Here is a 14,261-nt window from a genome sequence, read left to right as displayed (position 1 = left end):
ACAAGGGGATGCTGAACAACAACAACATGTAACATGTAGAACGAGACATGGCGCCTATTAGGCGATATTACATTTTTTTTTAAAAAACAGAGACAACGCTGTTAACAGCCAGGTACTCATTTTACACCTGAATACTGTGACTGTGAGAGAATGTGAGTAAAGAGTCATTTCCAAGGACTCAACTATGCGCCAAGAGAGGCTCGAACTCAGGACCTTCCGATCCGAAAGTGAGTGTCATACCACTAGCCACACAATATCATTTTAATAAAAATCATGGTCTAACCTTTCAAATTACTACATGGATAATTACATTCACACATCACTTTCGAACGGCTACAAGATGCTATTGCTATGGCCGTCTCACGTTGATGTGTAATCACAAGTCTGCTGTTCAAACGATTGGTGTCACCTTATCTGTTTGTTTTTGTTTTTAAGGGTTTTACGGCGCTTGCAACACATTAAGGTCATATCAGCGCCAGTAAAAAGGAAGCAAATGGGATAGAAAAAAGTTCTAGAATTACAATTAAAGCACCCAAGAAACGGTAAGACAAAGGGGAATTGGTTCAAATAAGAAACAGGTGTAGATTCAAAGAGCACACTATCAAATTACTTAGTTTGAGATCACTAAAAGTCTCATCCAGACACAAGCACAAGTCCCCACTAAGAGGAATACACTCAAATATTTTACAAATCATATATAATATAAGGAAAACATAATACAGTGCATAACAGGGAGATGATTTACAAGGAAAACAATATCATCTCCCAAAACTCTAACTATACATTTGACTGTTTCCCTCCAAGCTAGGGTATCCGGCCAGGGCCTGGATAAAACCAATTAATCTCATTCCAAGACAAAGACAGAAAGCATGTTGGAAAACAGATATAAGGGGATAGGAGATACAGTAAGTACCTCCTTGTCCACTATGGGAGATCAGGAACCCCACCCAGATGTCACCTTATCTGAGCTCATCCAAAAACAGAGGGCAATAATAAAAATGCGCACATCGAATCGAATGGAGTTCATCAGAGTGACCTCTTTGCACACCATGGGAGGTCAAAAGCCCCCCCCCCCTCCCCCCACATAAATCACTTGAAATTTATATGAAAAGGAAACAAACTCACTGGCCATTTTATCGTACATTAATTGTTTAATTTCATGACTACAAATTATACTGAAACATGAAAATATAATGATAAGAATTCAGAATACAATCTAAAAATTTCAGGAAGTGTTATATCCCTGAATGAAAATGAGGAATTTCACACAAAAAAATAACTGTATTAAACAAAAAAATTACAATCTAATATATCAATACAGCTGGATTCCTGTTTGTATTCTTGGGTTTTATGGCGCTTCAGCTGCTTACATTTACAGGTCAATTTATGCGCCAATAAAAAAAATAGATTGTGATGGAAATGCACTTACAAGCACAGAATAAAACAAGAGACAAAAGAGACTGGCTGAGACAAAGGGCAGCAGTAGATTCCAAGAGCAGTCATCTATGTGACCACTTAAAAGCAGAGATATCAATAAATAAATAATAATACGATGGAATCCTGATGGTGTCGACACTGCTGAACCAGAAAAATTGGTTCACTTTAAGCAAGATTGGCTTTATCCCTTATCAATGGAATACACCTGGATAAAGAATAGAAAATTTGGTACCAATAAGAGGTGTTGATTTTAAGCCAAAGTTGACTTTATGCGGATTCCACTGTAAATTACTGAGAAATGATTTACAAAAGAAAAAAAAAACGATATACAAATCTAATAAAATATGAAATATGTCTGGCTACCAGAAAAAGACACCGAGGCAGAGTTTGAGCAAACCAAAGTGGCTTCATTCCAGTACAATGACATGATTCCACCACACGCAAAGAACAAATGATTTCAGGGGGGAAAGACAAGATGTCAAGGACGTGCAAAGATGTGGAATACACCCGAACTTAGGAGACCTGAATTCTGAGGGGGAATTCCACCGCATTAGATTGTCGATCACAAACAAACAAAATATTTCAACGAAGCTTTGATTTAACAAGTTTGTATCTGTCAAGCTCTTTTACACACACACACACACAAAAGACAAAACTATAAATCCACATCACAAACATACATATTCAGTCTACATTAGCAACACCATCTTGAATTTTTATAGAAATGTAAAATGTCTCTCACTCTCAGTCCTATTATTCTGCCGTGCTTTGATATTTAAAAATTTGGCTAAAAAACACGTCCTTCAAATACCGATCGATTAAAATGATCCTAATCTTGCCATTAAGTCCCAGATTTGAGAGGTTTTGGCAAAAAGAGGATCATTTTAATCTATTGATATTTGAAGGACGAATATTCTGGCCAAATTTTAAAAACATGTTTTTTTTTCTTCAGAGAATGCGACAGTGATGGTGGCCTGGCTGTCTAATCGTGTCTTCACAAACTTCTTATAACATAGTAATGGATGGATAGGAAATGTTCACATTTCTCAAGCAAAGACTATTCCCCATTTGTGTGGCTTTGTGCTCTAGTGGTAAGAGTAGGACATGGGTTCCAGTACTGCTATGAACAGCACAAAGTTGATTCTTTGGAATAGGCTCTTTACTAACATTTTCTCAACATACCTAGGTGTGCAATCAATGCTCGATTGGTGACAGCTTTGTCTATCAAAATATTTTTTAAAATGTAATAGAAATAGCATCTTATGTCTTATCCTACATGTTAAGTGTTGCAGTTTGCTTGGGACCCCTTGTAAAACGCTTTGAGCTCTTTAGTAGGTATTTTGCTTTATAAAACTCACTTCCGTAATATTTATATCTTGATAAATAAAACACAATATTACAGCCCCAAATCATAGCAGTAGTAGGAGCGGAATGCTATCGGTATCGACATTGATTCTGTCCCTATAAATAAAGAGAGCTCATAGAATGTTTACGAGATTATTTTAAAAGCTTAAATACAAAATTCACACATCTTTAAAACAGGAAGACATGAAGCAAAGATAGGAGCTAGTCTTCTATGCATGGGTCACTGTGTCTATCTGTTCCCAAACAAGGATTGAAACGTGTATACAATGCAGATCCTTCAATCAAAATTTGAACTAAAATTCTTTAAAACAACATCATTACTCAAATGTGCTTGTGTCAAATTAGTTCCTCTGTCAGACCCACATAAGTAAGGGATGTAACAAAACGTGATTAGAAATGATTAGCTGTAAATGACAATGAAATGAGGATGATAAGATTAAAACCAAAATTTCATTAAAAACATAAAAATGTCACGTAAAACATTAAAAAAAACAAACGAAAATTGTGCTAATGATACAATGTCAGATAAAACAGAAAGAGTAATGAAAAAGAAAAATTATATATATATATCCCCAAAGAAATCAACATTTCTCGACTTGAGATTTTTATGTTTCATGTGTAAGGTTGATCTTTTTTTTCTTGTGTTTCTTTTACTGCTCTCTCTTTAGGTCTTCAGGTCATTTTTTGCAAAATTCAAAATCCGTCATGAAGCAGACTAACATTAAATGCATTTGTCGGCTCTCTAAATCATGGTAAGTGCTCTGTTAAATGTTTCTGTTTCTCCTATATTGATAAATTCTGGTGGTGATGCATTCCATGTTTTAATAAAAAAAACAACTAAATTTATGTGTTGGTTTTTGCAAAAGGTTGTATGTATTTTGATGCTGTGTTTCTTCTTGTATTGTAACTGTTTGACGGTCTTTTTTATGTAGTCTGGGATGTAATTCCTGCTGATAGGTAGTTGACGGATATATAAAATATCTCAATGCTGGCACTGTATTGAACATACCTCTTCAGATTTTGAATTTTGCATAAGTGTCTGTTTCAAAATATTTTACTCTCATACATTCAATAAATCATGATATCAATTTGGAGTCTGACTCGACTCGCCATCCTTTTTAATCTTGAGAAAGGATCCAGTGGAGGAAAAATAGCGCTGTGTTTGTTGCTGGACTTTGGTCTCCGCAGCGTGAGGATTGAAAATCTCCAGGTTTTTCAGAGGAGTAAAAGCTACACTGGAAGCTGTACCTTCCACCTGCAAAGGAGACAGAGAAACAAATATCAATGAACTGTACTATAAAGCAACACACAGACACACACACATGCTATACAAAAGTCTTTCTCTCTAACTACTTCACTCATTTTCTCTCTCTCAGGACTTTTCTTGTAATTATTATATTATAAAATTCACTTATAAATAATGATCCACATCCCACCTTTATTTTTAAAACAGATACATAACTCTATCATTCGTAATCCCCCCCTTCCTCCTCCACCAATCAATTTTTCGTTAACAAAAAAAGATAAAGGATCTTCTAATTGAACATTTGTAACTGCCCGTTATCTCCTGACCAACACCAAAGGTCAAAACTGAAGCCTGTTTCGTACTGTTTTTTTCAAATGAACATTATACAAGTTTCATTCTTTATATCCAAAGACAACCTGCCGATCATAATTGAATGAATGAATATGGCTGCGCTGGCTCTAAGGACAACTACCTTGAAAAATGCGTATCCAGGTAGTAATTTGCTTCCATAAATCTCTGTCCAGTACAAGTGTTCTTAGCCTTTGAAGAGGCAATTGGATGTTTCCTTGTGTTGTTGAAATCAGTTCTTCAGTTGTTGTTTCTAATTTATATTTGATATTTTTTGAGATCTTGATTCAATGTTGTTGGAAGTGAAGTTGGTGTACACCCTCTGTATTTGGCTCCTTATTTGAAGTAATCATAATTGGACAAGTCAAAATGAAACATAAACTCCCTTTGACCATCATCAAGTTGACAGCGATGCATTTCAATTTTACTGGGCTTGATTATCACTGGTTTCTTTAATTCGGCCTTCGAACATGATCATGATCATATAGACACAGCACGTGACCACATCAGAAAGGGAATGGTTTCTAAATTAGCAGGAAGTAATTTATCAATGTCAATCTGAGATCAGATTGTACAAATCTTTAAAAATTAAAAGTCGATAGTTATGTTGGAGGACCTACACTGGCTACCTGTAAAGTTTAGAATTGAATTTAAAATACTTACCCACGTTTTCAACTGTTTTAACAATTCTGCCCCTGTTCACCTTCAAGAACCTTTATGAACCCAGTCGAAATATAAGATCTGCTAATTTAAATCTCCTAAGGGAACCCCCAAAATCCTTTGAATATGACCACTATGCCCCCTGATGGTGGAACTCCATTAGTATTGAAACAAAAAATAGTGAAAATCCACTTCCCTATTAGAAAAAATCTAAAACTTGAACTTTTCTGTAGGGCTATCATTTAGACTCTTAGTATGTATTTTATTAGAATAGATTATTTTATTATCACATCAACTTGGTTTTTAGCATGTCAGCTCTATCTTTGTGTATGATATATGATGTGTCAATATAAAGTGTCAGTGAGCAATTCTAATTGGAACTGGGCTCTATATAAATTCATTATTTATATCATTATACAGGCCTGTAAATGGTTGGTGAAAAAATTGTAGGAACTTTTTGAACACGTGAAAATAGACACAACAGGACAAAAATATGGACACAACACAGATATGACACGTCAATTGACTAGTCAAATCATATCACTTTCCCCTACTTATTTATAACGAGGTCCTTATTTTATGGTATAAAAAAAAAAAATCCCAATTATTTGAGGTTCCAGGTCTGAGTTAGTTGTAAAATGAAAGGAAGAGAACAATTCCTAACCTTTTGAAGGATGTGTATCTAGTAGACGTCTAGTGCTCGACACAGGAAGCTGCGCATCTTCGCTCCTGTTTGTGTTAAATGTTTACGCTGATTCTTTCGTTTCTTTGGATTAATCTTATAGAAGAAGAAGAAGAAGAAGAAGAAGAAGAAGAAGAAGAAGAAGAAGAAGAAGAAGAAGAAGAAGAAGAAGAAGAAGAAGAAGAAGAAGAAGAAGAAGAAGAAGAAGAAGAAGAAGAAGAAGAAGAAGAAGAAGAAGAGGTGGTGCGGTGGTGTGAGAGCTTTCGAAGAAGAATATATATTTCGAAGAAAAATAATTATTTCGCATTATTTCCTTTCCGTGTCACATCGGGATGGAACCAAAGAAATATAGAGACTGAGAAATAAGAACCGGAGATATGCATGTGTGTCGGTAGCAAAATAGAGAGAAACCTTCCAGTCCGGTTCAACACACTTCTGTGTGTGCGTTATTTACTGACTATGTGTGTGTGAGAAGACGACTCGCGCGAACTTCGCGACCTCTCTCTCGCTGGCTGTGGCACAGTAGCCAAGCAGTGAATACATAAACGTCTAGCGGAGTGTGTAGGTGGCATGATAATATTATAGATTGATAGATGGCATGTTTTGTCTTTGATGCGACAAATAAAAAGTTTTTTGTTTTGTTTTTTTAAGTCGGCATTTGAAACGGAATAAAATCTAATTTTTTCGAGGAACGAAATAAAAGTCTTTTATTTTCTTTTTTATTGGTTCTGTTTTTTGGCATTACGAATTTTATTTTTACTATTATCTTTTATTTTTTTAGCACTTATAGATTAAAATCGTACTGTCGGAAATCCGACAATAGACGGAAGATTTACAGGCCTGATTATATCATTATCATTATTATGGTTAAAAATCTAATTATTAAAATTAGATCCAATACTTCCAACTCACCTGTTTTTTCACACTTGTACTTCCACCCCAGGTCTGGTTTTGTTTGCTAAGTTTCTGCTGCAATGTCTTGGATATCCTGGCCTTGGTCTTAGCATCCACTGGAGCACTACGTATCTTACCTCTACCTCCTTTACCCATTGTACCCATGGAAAATCCCAAATCCTCTTGATAAGCATCTTCCTCAATCTGCCCAAATGTCATACGATTAGCTTGTTTCCTCAACTCAGACAGACCAAGCCTTTCCTGAGAAAGATTAAAATATATTTTATGATAAACTTGAATAGATGGATGGACCACAACAAATACATTGTGTGTAAATGACAATTCTATACAACCTATTGTAATATGACGTTGATCACCGACGTGAACATGGCGAAAATCCGGAAAAAATTGTCCACTTTTTTATACTGCCACGCCCCCATTTGATGATCGCCTCGAAAAATATTAAGCAAGGCGGGAGTTGCCCAGGTATTTGGCCATACACATTGTGTTTTCACTATGATTTGTGTGGTGTCGTGGTTATAGTGGGTTCTTGGTTAACACAACATTGAAAGTCTGAATGAATTAAAACCGATTGTAGTTATATTGAATATTTATTTATGACGACACACACATAATATAATATATAGAATACAGTATAAAATAGGCACGTAATAAAGGTTGTATAAAACTAAGTATAGGTTGAGCTAGTGGCTAACGTTCCTCACTAGTCAACGTACAAACACAAACTGAACTACATAGGAAATGCACTTTCATTCAAACTCCTTTCACCCATCCTAGGTTGACAGTGACAGTAATTGATACAGAGTAGAGATTTATCACATTCTTACTCAAGCATTCAAAGACACTGGTACTAGGTGGGAAAGCCCACGAAGAGTAAGGTTACAGGAAAGAGAAGCGAACGCACTAACAGACAGACACAACATCCTCTCCCCTTCTAAATTAAGAAATTAGAAATTAACAGACTGAAATCAATGCAAGAATTAATATTGTTCAGGGTATCGAGCAGGCGGAACTCCTCGATTTTGGCGACCCGATCTTCTTGGTAGTTTTTGGGCAGTGTAAATCCATTGACTATCACTATCCAAGAATCTTCTTAGTTTTCTTGCATTCCATACCTGGCCATCCGAAAGAAGGTATGTCCAATTACCAAGGACTTTAATGACAGAGAGAGGGCGAGACCATGGTGATAGTCCCTTTAATACGTTAGGCTTCCGGGCAAGCACGTTGTCGCCGACACGATAAGGACCTCGTGACGTTATTGTCTTAGCAGATTCAGATGGTGATATGAAGTTTTCGTCATGTTTTGGCGGTATACTCGATGAATTCTTCTGCACTTCGAAAGGCAGGCGCATTTTCCTTCCGAATAGTAGCTCTGCTGGACTTTTGGTATTAGAATTGAGAGCTGTTGCACGATAGTTTCTTAGGAGGTTGTGAATGCCAGTCTCCCAAGGAAGATTGTCATCCTGAAAGGCTTGAATGCCGTGTTTCAAGTGGCGATTAAAACGTTCTACGCAACCGTTAGATTGCGGGTTGTATACCGCTGTGCGAAGATGACGAATATTAAATTTTTCAATGAAAGCGGCAAATTCAGCACTTGTGAACTGCGTGCCGTTGTCAGACACTATTTGGTCAGGTCCTCCGTATCTAGAGAAGATTTCTGTCAACCATGTGATGATCTTAGATGAAGTGATGGTTGAAGTAAGAAAAACATCGGGGAATTTTGAGTAATAATCCATTAGAACAACAATGAATTTGGAGGACTGGGGTGCGATGATGAATGGGCCAGAAATGTCGATTGCTAATTTTTTCCATGGTTTGTCTGGCAGCGGAATTGTTGTTTGCGGTACTGAAGCTGGAGCCATTGATTTGTCACTGCGTTGACATCCTGCGCAGTGCTTTACATAGCGTTCTATGTCAGAGTCCTGGCCTGGCCACCAGTAGGTCTCACGTAGTTTTCTTTTCATGCGCACGATGCCGGGGTGACCTACATGTGCATTTTTTAGAAGTGTTTTGCGAAGGGTGGAGGGCACGATGATGCGGTCATTTCTCATCAAATAACCGTTATCTGTAAGGATTTCGTTGCGAACCATATAGTAAGACATGGCGTTTGCGTCGAGTTGCTTTTTCTGAGGCCAGCCATTCTTAACATAAGTGCAGATTATCTGAAGAATGGGGTCCCGATTTGTATACTGAATAATGTTCTGAATTGTTAGATGGTCTGCATTTATTGACCTGATCATCATGTTATATTCAGATTCGTCTAAAGCAGATGTTGATGATGGCAGTGATAGACGGCTTAAGGCGTCGGCTACGAAGTTTTGTGAGCCTTTGCGATATTGTAGAGTATAATCAAAGGCAGATAGACGTTGCAGCCATCGTTGAAATTTGCTGGACTTGCGTGAGTCTGTGGATGAACGAAGAAGAGTTGTGAGAGCGGCGTGGTCCGTTCTGAGTGTGAATGGGCGTCCTAGAAGAAATTTTTCCCATGTTTCGCATGACCAAACACAAGCAAGAGCTTCTTTCTCGTTCACAGCGTAGTTGCGTTCTCGAGGTTGTAATGTATGTGAAGCATGTGCAATGGGAACTTCACGACCATCTTGTAGTTGCGAGAGGACGGCACCAAGCCCGACGTCTGATGCATCCGTTGTAACGAAAGTTGGTGCGTTGGGGTCAAAAATAAAATTTTTAACGTTTCCAGCAATTGCGTTTTTCAAACTGTCGAACGATTTCTCACAACGTTGGGACCAAACAAAGCGAGTGCCTTTCCGTGTTAAGTTGCGTAGAGGCTCTGCAAGTGTGGCAAGGTTGCTGATGAACTCTTGGTAATAGTTTACCATGCCGAGGAAACTTTGCACCTGTTTGACTGTGCGAGGAGTTGGTGCGTCGATGATCGGTTTGACATTTTTTGGCTCTGGGGTGATACCATTGGATGAAATGACATGTCCCAAAAAATTAACTGATGTTACGCCGAACTCACATTTTGGCAATTGAAGACGAAAATCTTTGGCTGAAAGACGCTTTAAGCATTCATCTAAGTTGTGATCGTGCTCCTTTTGTGTAGATCCAAAAACCAGAATGTCATCCACGTAAGCGATAGTTCCAGGGCAGTCTGAAAGTGTCTGCGATACTAGACGTTGACATACAGAGGCGGCGTCTTTCAGGCCCATTGGAAGTCGTTTATATTGGCGTAGACCTTGATGAGTAATCGTTGTGGTGAGATGACGACATTCCTTTGAGAGTTTGATGTGGTAAAAAGCTTTTCTGAGGTCAAGCTTAGAAAATATCTTTGCTCCTTTAAGTTCCAAGAATAGATCTTTTGGATTAGGTAGCGGAAATCTGTCAGGAACGACGTAGGTATTTAGAGGTGAGAGATCTGTGGTGACGCAAACGTTGCCATCTGGTTTCATTACTGAGACTAAATGATGGACCCATGTTGATTTGTCGACCGGCTCCCATATGTCAAGGTCTTCCATCACCTTGATTTCGCTGGCAACTTTGTCTCTCCTAGAAAGAGGAAGAGGTCGTAATTTCTGAGCAGATGCGACCGCGTCGTTTGTTACGTCAATGACGTGTTCGTAGTCGGGGAAGGTGCCCATTTCTTCGGATAGTAATGTAGGGTATTTTAGTAGAAAATCGTTCTTGGAGTCTGTAACAGCACATACCTGAAGGGTGCTTCCATTGATCTGTAGGTCCAAGCCTTGAATAAGGTCTTGTCCTATAACAGCTTTGCATGTTGGTGGTAATACATGAAATTCTGCAGTGGCTCTGCGGCCCTTGTAACCAACGTTAGTTGTAATTCGACCAATAGCGTTGCCTGGAATTATGCTATTGTCGAAATTTCTCAATGGGACTGGAGGGAGTAGAGGGAAGTGCCTAAAATGTTTATGGTACTCACGTTGAGATATTCCTGAAATTTGTGAACCGGTGTCAACTTGAGCCGATATGTTGACATGAGATGTACCGGTTTCCAATTGGATAGAAATGTAGAATGGTTCAGGAGTACTCACATTGTTGATGCGCTGTGAAACGGTGCGCACTTTTGAGTTAACTTCGTTGAACGACATACGTGAGCAAAATGTCCCAATTTCCCACATTGGCGACATGTTTGCTGTAATGCAGGGCACGTAGTATCTTTGGAGCGATGTCCAGGGCGACCACAGTTGTGACAAACTGGGCCGTTTTGAAGATAACTGTTGTGTTTCGTCGTGCTGTGTTGTTGTCGCTGTTGACGTGGCGGGTGTTTCTGATGGTGATGGCTATGTTTACGTATGTTGTAAACATTTGATGCTGTGGCGTTGCCAATGGCAGCGGAACTCTGCATTGCTGTTTCATCTGCTTGCATGATGCGGATGACTTCGTCCAGGTTGATGGTGGGAAGCGCCAACAGTTTTTTCTGTGTATCATTGTTGTAGCATCCACACACAAGACGAATAGCGAGGTGATGTTCCTCTCTGCCACCAAAGTCACAATCACCCATCGGTGACCTCAAAGCTGTAAGGAAGTCTTGTGTCGATTCGGTGGCACCTTGTTTCCGTTGTTCCAAGTCATAGTAAGCACAGAATGGGTTTACAGGCTGTTGGAATAAGCCTGCGACGGCAGCTTTGAACTCAGTGTGAGGCACAGTGGATATTCTGTCTGCTATAGGATGAGCAGAAAATATCCTTACTCCTTCAAACCCAAGTAGCGTAAATAGATACCGATTTTGTTCCTCATCGCCTAGTTTATGGATAGTGTTTTTCATGAATATGAAGTTTTCGAACACTTTAATCCAATTTTTGTAAGGTAAAATAGGCTCACCAGGATGAGGAAGGTACTCCTTTGGAATGGGAATGTCCGCCATTTGTATGTAGAAACACAGCTATTAAATATTAATGTTATTAAAAACAATAATCCTCGTCGCCAATTGTGGTGTCGTGGTTATAGTGGGTTCTTGGTTAACACAACATTGAAAGTCTGAATGAATTAAAACCGATTGTAGTTATATTGAATATTTATTTATGACGACACACACATAATATAATATATAGAATACAATATAAAATAGGCACGTAATAAAGGTTGTATAAAACTAAGTATAGGTTGAGCTAGTGGCTAACGTTCCTCACTAGTCAACGTACAAACACAAACTGAACTACATAGGAAATGCACTTTCATTCAAACTCCTTTCACCCATCCTAGGTTGACAGTGACAGTAATTGATACAGAGTAGAGATTTATCACATTCTTACTCAAGCATTCAAAGACGCTGGTACTAGGTGGGAAAGCCCACGAAGAGTAAGGTTACAGGAAAGAGAAGCGAACGCACTAACAGACAGACACAACAATTTGCTTCAGCCGTGCCTGTCCCCAGATCGTCACTGGTTGAAAACTGAGCGTGCATGGAGCATTTAAGTGATCTTGCAAGCTATGCCGACAGGATCATCCATGCCAGACAAGTCATAAGTGACAGACAAGACCAAGTTTGAACCACCCACCCTCGGGTAGAAGTTGAGTGTTGGGCACAGTGTTATTGTTAGTGTTAATAGTGCTAATAGTGTTATTAAGGGTGGTGATGTGGTGGTGGTCATAGTAGTGGTGGTAGAAATGGCGATGTGGTGGTTGTAGTAATAGTGGTGGTAGGGATGGTGATGTGGTGGTTGTAGTAGTGGTGATGTGGTAGTAGTGGTTGTTGTAGTAGTGGTGGTACGGATGGTGATGGTTGGAGTAGTCGTAGTACGAATGGTGATGTCATGGTGATTGTAGAGGTGGTGGTAAGGATGGGGATGTGGTGGTTGTAGTAGTGGTGGTAGGGATGGTGATGTGGTGGTTGTAGTGGCCGTGGTGGTAGTTGTTGTAGGTTAAACGTGGAATAACATTGATGTCTAAGTCTCTATGCAGCCAGCAGACAGAAATGAAAGTACATACACAGTAGATATCTTATGCGCTCTGTGTCTCGTTTAGTAAGTAAATGTTAGACATTATTAGTGTTCTTTTTCACAAATCAATGAGATTTCCCTGAAAATCAGGGTTTGGTAACTCTCTTCATCATTTTGGACAATGAAGAAAAGAGTTCTAGCTCTAAATTCTAAATTTATATTATTCTGAAAAAAAAAACAAACATTGAATGTTTTCCTCAACTTTCACTAACTAGAAACCACTATTTTTGGTAAATGTGGATACTTCTTTTTCAAATTTTAACTAACCTTCATTTTTCTAGCTCGTCTTCCTCCTCTTTTCTTCTTTGATTGTTCAATTGGAGCAGGCAGAGGTTTGGCAAATTTCACTGGAGGGGGCTCTATCATCTTGTCTAACTTATGGTCAAGTTCAGCTCTAAATTTGTCTCCAACACTGCCATCAACACTTTCATGAAAACTGTCAACCCTTGCTGCTAATGTACATTTTGCTGCAACAGCTCTAGCTGTCTTTCTCCTCATATCAAGGGGCATTTTTTGAACGACTTCACAATTGTGGATATATCCGGTGTGAAGTGGGATGTTTTTGCTTGAAAACCCTGACAATGTCTTTTTCTGGCTTCCAAGAAGAAGAACATTACAAGCTGGCATTTTAGCTAAGTTTGTTAACCCTCCAGCAATACCCATTAGCTTGGCTGCTATCGATGCACCGACAATATTAGATAAATTTGGGGCAACGAAAGTCATTCTTGATTCAACATAGTCGAAGATTTGGCCTTTGCTTTTGTTTAAACTGATAGCCATCTCACATCCTTCTAACACAGTTGCAAGGTCCTCATTAGATAGTTCTACACCCTGTGTAGTTGACGCTGTGACGCTCACTACCATGATAGTTGCTGGAGTTAAAATGTCTTGTAATATTTCATTGTTTTTCGATTTCTCGAGAATATTGTTTCCCAATTCTTTGACAGTACAAATATACTCTAGGGCCGTTGGTACCAACGACTCAAGTTCTGGGAAACGTTTAGAATAAATATCCTTTGTGAACTGATGAATGACATTTATTTCATTGTCGATTTCTACGATCATGTTGTTTGCATCAACAATAACTTTGTATTCTGGATCAGCTTCTACTGGTCCTGCTATTGCATTTCGTTTTGGCTTTGAAGCGTATTCATCTATACTGGCTATAATATTGGCTAAAGCATCACTGTCCTGGAGCTTCGCAACACTTTTTACGGTTGCTTTGTCTGATTTTTCAATCACCATGTCAACATCTTCCACATCATCAACTTCTGTGACATCTTCCTCTTCAATTGTGTCAAGTTCCTCCTCACCATCCTCCAAATCAGCAAGAAGCTCATCTGCTAAAGACATGTTGCTTTTTTTTTAAATCAAAAAATCTTTTTTAAAAACTTTAAACAACACTGCTGAATAGAAATAAACGTACACTAGGGGATCTCGTCGGCGTTCGCCTGTTTGGTGAAAGAAAACAAGAAAACGCTTGGAAAACGAAAGTAAAAGGGTAGTGTCTCCTCGTACAATGTTCTTCACGAAAAGAAATGTCTTGAATAATGAATGGCAGTGGTATCATATAAAATAAAATATACAAAACAGAACTATTTAGATTACAAAAAAATTTTGCTTGCAGGCTATGGATTTCTTTTTATGCACGAGTAAAAAAAAATTAAATAAAAAAAAAAAAAATTCACCACCA

The 14,261-nt window shown here is 38.5% G+C and overlaps 1 protein-coding gene across 1 annotated transcript; it reads right to left on the bottom strand.

Annotated features, from left to right (window-relative positions):
* Window positions 1-1,131: 1,131 nt before the first annotated feature.
* On the bottom strand, window positions 1,132-14,080 carry LOC144978550 (U4/U6 small nuclear ribonucleoprotein Prp31-like). Its single transcript, XM_078924764.1, has 3 exons — window positions 12,836-14,080; window positions 6,651-6,893; window positions 1,132-4,057 (listed from the first exon to the last, which is right to left on the bottom strand). The coding sequence occupies exons 1-3, from the start codon at window positions 13,919-13,921 to the stop codon at window positions 3,887-3,889; spliced, it is 1,500 nt and encodes a 499-aa protein (XP_078780890.1). The 5' UTR covers window positions 13,922-14,080; the 3' UTR covers window positions 1,132-3,886.
* Between the last annotated feature and the right edge of the window lie 181 nt (window positions 14,081-14,261).

The sequence above is a fragment of the Berghia stephanieae genome, chromosome 8 (assembly GCF_034508935.2).
Source record: "Berghia stephanieae isolate SIO BIC M18660-M18661 chromosome 8, UCSD_Bste_1.3, whole genome shotgun sequence".
Lineage (NCBI taxonomy): Eukaryota > Metazoa > Mollusca > Gastropoda > Nudibranchia > Aeolidiidae > Berghia > Berghia stephanieae.
Note: the sequence above shows the minus strand (reverse complement) of the source record. Positions and strands in the feature narration are given on the sequence as shown.